The 6,000-nt window shown below is 48.8% G+C and overlaps 1 protein-coding gene across 1 annotated transcript in view; it reads left to right on the top strand.

Annotated features, from left to right (window-relative positions):
- Positions 1–569: 569 nt before the first annotated feature.
- The window catches only part of ADAM15 (ADAM metallopeptidase domain 15), a 76,163-nt gene continuing 70,732 nt past the window's right edge, over positions 570–6,000 (top strand). Inside the window, exons 1-2 of the mRNA XM_054973245.1 lie at positions 570–622; positions 2,233–2,831. Coding sequence (XP_054829220.1) covers positions 570–622; positions 2,233–2,831 — 652 coding nt within the window. The remainder of the gene's footprint in view (positions 623–2,232; positions 2,832–6,000) is intronic.

The raw sequence follows: 6,000 nt of genomic DNA, 5'->3' as shown, positions 1-6,000 counted from the left end.
ATGGGTGAGTTTTTTGCTTGCTGTCACAAGAAGGGACACCTCTGAATGAAAAGTTGACACTTTTACAACTACTTTCTCACACAATTACACCTACACACTGCCACCCCTGCCTGCTATCCACCTCTATTTTTTAAATGAGTGCATAATAAAAAGGGAGGGGGAAACGTGTGAGACTTTTGAGTTGAGAATGATCACTTAGATGTTTCAGTGTGCCTGTGGGATCTGCCTGTGAACCCAGCTAATCCCGCAATTATTTTTTTTGCAATCTGTTCTCAAATACCTGACACTGATTGTGCAGGCGCAACAAACAGGCAACACAATCTAGCTCAGCGTTCCTCCTTCAAAGGATGACTCCAACCCCACAGGTGCAACGAAGGGGTGACTTACAAACAATTCCATGCTTTGTAGAAGTTGGCCAATTTAGCACCGATGATCTAATGACCATGATTTAATTAATTAAATAATTAACGACGCCCATGATTTAATTATCGCGATTTAATAACCATGGTCCCAGAGACTGCGGCCGCTGATTTAGTTCTTAGACTGGGCAAAAGCAATTGCATCCCTGAATGATCAGGCGGCTACTGGTGCCAAGGAACCAGACATACGAAAACTGGCAAAGGTAAAGGTAACTGAGCATGATGAAAACACACCAGTAGGGACAAAGTAATCACTCAGTGTGTAAGGACGCCGTGTGAGACTCAATACAACTAACAGACTCTCTTGACTTTAGCATGTTGGAAGTATGAATTAATTTCTGTTTAAGGTGGTTAAATGTTGCCCCTGATGACGTGGGAAACACGAAACAGCGGAACTCAGCCGGCACGGCCTGTCGGGCATCGTGGGCTTCTTTGCAGCAGCCTTTGAACACAGCTCCACCTGAAAGAAAATACGTATTATCAATCTTGATTGACTTTATTCAAGTACTTGGAATCTCTGGACTTACCTGTTGGATGTCTTCCTGTTGGATTGCATGTATTCTATATGCATGAACTTCTGGTGCACCTGTCTTTGTATTCTTACCTGACTCATGTTACTGATTGGTTTGACTATTTATGAGAGTTGCACTCCATTATAGTATTTTTGATACATTTTGTGATTACTTTGTCCCTACTGGTGTGTTTTCATCTTAAGGAACCAGACGTGACACTGGGGCACCAGGCAAACTTCAGCAGGGACCATTGAGGAGATCCGGTCAAGAGCTGAATTTGCCTGGAGCTCTACCAAGGTACGTTTGCCTGGCCCGGTGTGCTCACGGTGAAGTTCCCACCACTATAAAGGCTGCAGCGGACGGCGGTCATGAACTTTGTGCTTTAAACACAGTGAAATCCTAAACAGAGTTACTCCATAGTAAGCTCATGCTTAGGATTTCACCGTAAATGTGCAACACAGAAATGCGAAGCGTTATTTCCAAAACTGCAAATGCAGAATGAGGGCGGGGCGGGGCCTAGCAGGGTCATAGACGAGGCGGTGCAGAATCTCGAATGTGGTCTGACAGGTTTCTTAAGCCGTGGTAAAAAGCTGGCTGATGGGTTGACTTCAGACTGGCTAATGGTGAATAGAGGGTGTCTGCAGAAGGGAGCTCTGACTCTTGAAAGCTTACACTGAAAATCTTGTTGGCCTAGTAAGGTGCCACTGGACTCAGATCCTGCTAGTCTGAAGAAGTGAGCTGTGATACTCAAAAATCTTACACCATGAAAATCTCGCCGGTCACTAAGGTGCCACTGGACTCAAATCCTGCAGGTGTGAAGAGAGCTGTGACACTCAAAATGGACTCAAATTATGCAGATCTGAAGAAGCAAGCTCTGCTTTCCGAAAGTTTACACCCTGAAAATCTTGTTGGCCTCGCAAGGTGCCCTGGATTCAAATCCTGCAGATCTGAAGAAGAGAGCTCTGACTCTCCAAAGCTTACACCCTGAAAATCTTGTTGGTCTCTAAGGTCCCATTAGACCCCAATCTTATCGTTTTAGGTGGGTAGCCGTGTAGAAGAAGAGCAAGATTCGGGTCCAGTAGCACCTTAAAGACTGACAAGATTTCCAGGGTGGCATAAATCTAGTCGGCCTTTAAAGCCCTCCCTGAGCCGAATCTAGTTGGTAAATACTTTCCCTGCGCAATCCTAAACAGAGTTACTCCAGTCTTAAGCGCCTTGAAATCAATGGGCTTAGACTGGCATAAATCTGGTTAGGATTTCACTGCCAATCTTTGGCACGCTCCGCCGTGCCAATTTGCCAGGCCCCGCCTGCCCCCCGGGCAGGGAAGCCCCTGCGCGGCTTCGGAAGCGCCTCCGCTCCGGCTCCTCCGCCTGGGCGGAGCAAGGGCGGCGCCTTCTCCTTCTTCTCCTTCTTCCCCGCGACGCGCTCCCCGGCCGGGCGCGGCCAGGAACTGGCAGCCGGGGGCCAGGCGAGCAGAGTGGGGCGGCGGCTCCTCGGGGCCGGCGCTTGGCCAGGCTGAGCGGCGGGCGGAGGCTGAAGGTCGCTGGGGCAGGAAGTTCCCGTTCCCGGGCGGGCCCCAGCAGGCAGCTGCGCTGCAATGCGAGGCGGGGCGGGCGGGCGGAGGCGGCCGGGGGAGCCGCCTCCTGGCCCGGCCGCGGAGGAGGGATTTAGCCGGAGCTGCGCGGCTGCCAGCGCCGGAGTCCTCCCCGGCAAGGACGCGCGGGCACCTCTCCGGAGCCGGCGGCGCGCCAAGGCGCAGCGCCCGAGCGGCCCCCGGGAGAGGCATGCGGCTGCTTTGGGGGCTCGGCGCGCTCCTGGCTTGCCTCGGCTCGGCGGAGCCCCACGCGAAGAAAGCCGGCGCGGCGCCCGGGGAGCGCGGCCGCAGAGCGCAGGGCACGGGTGAGTCGGCGAACCGGGTTGTTCTCCCTGCCTGACCTCCAATCCGCCGGGCCGGGGGTTAACACGCATGTTCCTTTCGTTCACACGTTACTTTGGGCGATGCGTGAATCAGCATGAACGTTCCTTTCCACGCGTTAGTTTGGGGGATGCGTTAATCAACACGAACGTTCCTTTCGTTCACGCGTCACTTTAGGCGATGCGTGAATCCACACGAACGTTTCTTTCCTTCCTGCGCGATGCGTAAATCCACACGAACGTCCCTTTCCTTCGCGCATTACTTTGGGCGATGCGTAAAAATCACGAGTGTTCCTTTCCTTCGCACGTTATCTTGGGAGGGCAGGACTTGAGGCCGGCGGCATCTTCGAGACCAACCAGATTTTCAGGGTGTGAGCTTTCGAGAGTCGGAGCTCCCTTCTTCAGACAGCTGAACCAACGTTTCTCAGGGAATTTCAATATGGGCTGAATTTTCAGGGTTGATATTAGGAAGGTGTCTGAAGGAGGGAGCTCTGACTCTAAACACACACCCTGGAAAATCTTGCTGGTCTGGAAGGTGCCACTGGACAAAAATCCTGCTGTTGTATTGCAGACCACAGCCACCCAAAAAAAATATTTTGGCAAGGCATAAACAGGCAGACCAGGAGATTGCATATTTATTTTTTAGCCTTTCTCCAAGGAAATTGTAATGGCATGTGTGCCCTCCCCTCCTCCCTGCTCCACTTTATCCTCACAACAACCCTGTGAGGCGGGTCAGGCCGACCCAAGATCATGCAGGGAACTTCGTGACAGTGTGGATTTGAACTCGAATCTTCCCTGGACATGGTCTGTTGCTTTAACCACTGCACAGGGCTGTCTTATGGAATTCAGTGGTATACTCTTAAGTAAGCAACGGAAACCGTGATTCGTGCCAGGCTAGAGCCCTGACGCTGGTTTCCAAATCAGTGGGCTAACTCCGGAGTGTATGATGTCAGAATAGATGAATGTGCTGCTGAGCATGTGCAGAGTGCATTTCTCTTTCACCTTAGTAATGCAGAGGATGTCTGCATAACCATGTGGAGCAGGTTCCTGGATGCAGGCATTGTGTTTCTGAATAGATTTCAGAAGACACAAACACCTCCCCCAAATTAAGCACTGGGTTTGTGCTAGCCAGCCAAAGCCCCTGAATATTTACTTGGAGGTTGGTACCCTTGAATTCAACAGGCTGAAAAATCAACCTGTTTGAGATTGCCACCTTCAGTAGTTGCCTATCGAATAAGTCATGTGCGAATGCTGCAAACAAATGTTTAAAAAATACCTCCACTCCTTTTGAGAGCTGGTGTGGACCGCTTGTTTTTAGAATCAGGGCCAAAATGCTCATATTCCTGGTTGGCTCTCCCATCGTGTATTTTAAGTACAGAAAGTGGTGGGGTGAGGACCTGGTGCTAACACAGAATGAATTTCTTTTTGGAGAGAAGTCCCTCCCCTCCTAGCTTCTAAAATTAGGAAGAGGAGTCACACAGGTGCCTTGTTTGTCTCTTCCTCTGCCCCATTTCTTTGGGGAGAGCGGACAAGGGTTAATCCTCTAGCATCGCAGCCCTGATGGAAATGTCCCTTGTAAATGCTTTCTAAGGTTAAATTTCATATGGGAAGATCTAATTGCAGATCTATAATATCACATGCTTATATGCCCAGATTTATTTCTACGTAAGGAATGGAACAGCCCTGTTTCTTTCTCTTGCAGTTGCCCAAAACTTTGGTTTTCTCCCCAGATCTGGGGAAGGGAGGAAGGGTCGCTGGTTGGTTGGAGAAGGGGAACCAGGATGCTTGGCCTAAGTCCTCTGCTCCGGACTGGGGCTGGGGAGGCAGTTTCACATGTTTTAAAGTATGCGCCTCACATCATGTGTGCATGCATCTGTGTGAATATGGCACACACTGTGTTTGCATTCACATAGGTGGGTAGCTGTGTTCTGTCTGTAGGAGTAACATAAAGCTTAAAAAATCATTTCAGCTTCTACTTTTGTGAGTCCGAGCTGATTTCATCTGATGTACACAAGTTTTTGCTGGAATACATGTTGATTCTTTAAGGTACTGCCAATCATATACAAAGCCCTTTCTTGGTGTTGTTCCCTGATATCTGCGGGAGCGCCTTTCCCCTTATGCACTACCAAGGCAGTTTTGCTCATCTGAGCAGGGCCTTCTGCAGGTGGCACCCTGCGAATGAGCAAAATCTACAACTCCACGTGCATGTGCGTTCTCTGTTGTGGCTCCCACCCGGAATGGCCTGCCTGAAGCAATCAGGAAAGCTCCCACCCTCCTTGCTTTTTGCAGACTATGGAAAACTAGATTAACCAGGAGAGCTTTTCTACACAGGTAAGAGTATTGTATTGTAAGGAGAGGCTTTGGTAAATGGATAGGAACTGTAGACTATACTACTGTATACAGCTTGTACTGTCTGTTTTAAGGAGATTCCTATTATGTAATTTTTGTTTATTTTTATTTATTTATTTTCTTTTTATTTATTATCCGCCCTGAGCCTGCTGGAAATGTGGGGAGGGCGGAATAAAAATCGTAAATAAATAAATAAATGTATAGTCCGCTCTCCCCGCACGTGGGCTCAGAGCGGATTAACAACCTATAAAAAAACAGTAAAACTCTGGGAGCAATCATAAACACAGCAATAAAAACATATTAAGACAGCCCACGTTGGACTCTTTTTGATTTTGCATCTACATTGTGTACCATTTATTGTGGCACGTTAATACTTACACTTTGCTTCACCAGGTTTCTGATCCCTGGCTGGTTCCAGATTTCTACAGCTCAGATCCTATTGCTTTGTCTGTTAGATTCCCTTCCCTGGTCATTGTATTGACTTATTCTGTATAATCCGCCATGAGGCCTAATGAGAAAGGTGGACTATAAATAATGTAAATAAAGTGCGGTTGGGCTCCTCATTGAAGAGCGGAGGTTGGCTGCAGTTCTCTGTTGTATACTCAAGCTTGCATCTGCGAAATGAGTTCTCTCTTAAGCCCCGGGGAAAGGATTTGGTGGTATCTCAGGAGGAGAGGAAACTTTTGCTGCATACCTCCAGCTTTTAATGGTGGGAGTAGCAGCCCCCTTGCACTGACAATACTTCGTGGTCTTTAGAACAAAACCACAAAAGGACTCTTGTGGTGCCTTAAAAACTAAGATTTAA

The sequence above is a fragment of the Eublepharis macularius genome, chromosome 1 (genome assembly GCF_028583425.1).
Source record: "Eublepharis macularius isolate TG4126 chromosome 1, MPM_Emac_v1.0, whole genome shotgun sequence".
Taxonomy (NCBI): Eukaryota; Metazoa; Chordata; class Lepidosauria; order Squamata; family Eublepharidae; genus Eublepharis; species Eublepharis macularius.
Note: the sequence above shows the minus strand (reverse complement) of the source record. Positions and strands in the feature narration are given on the sequence as shown.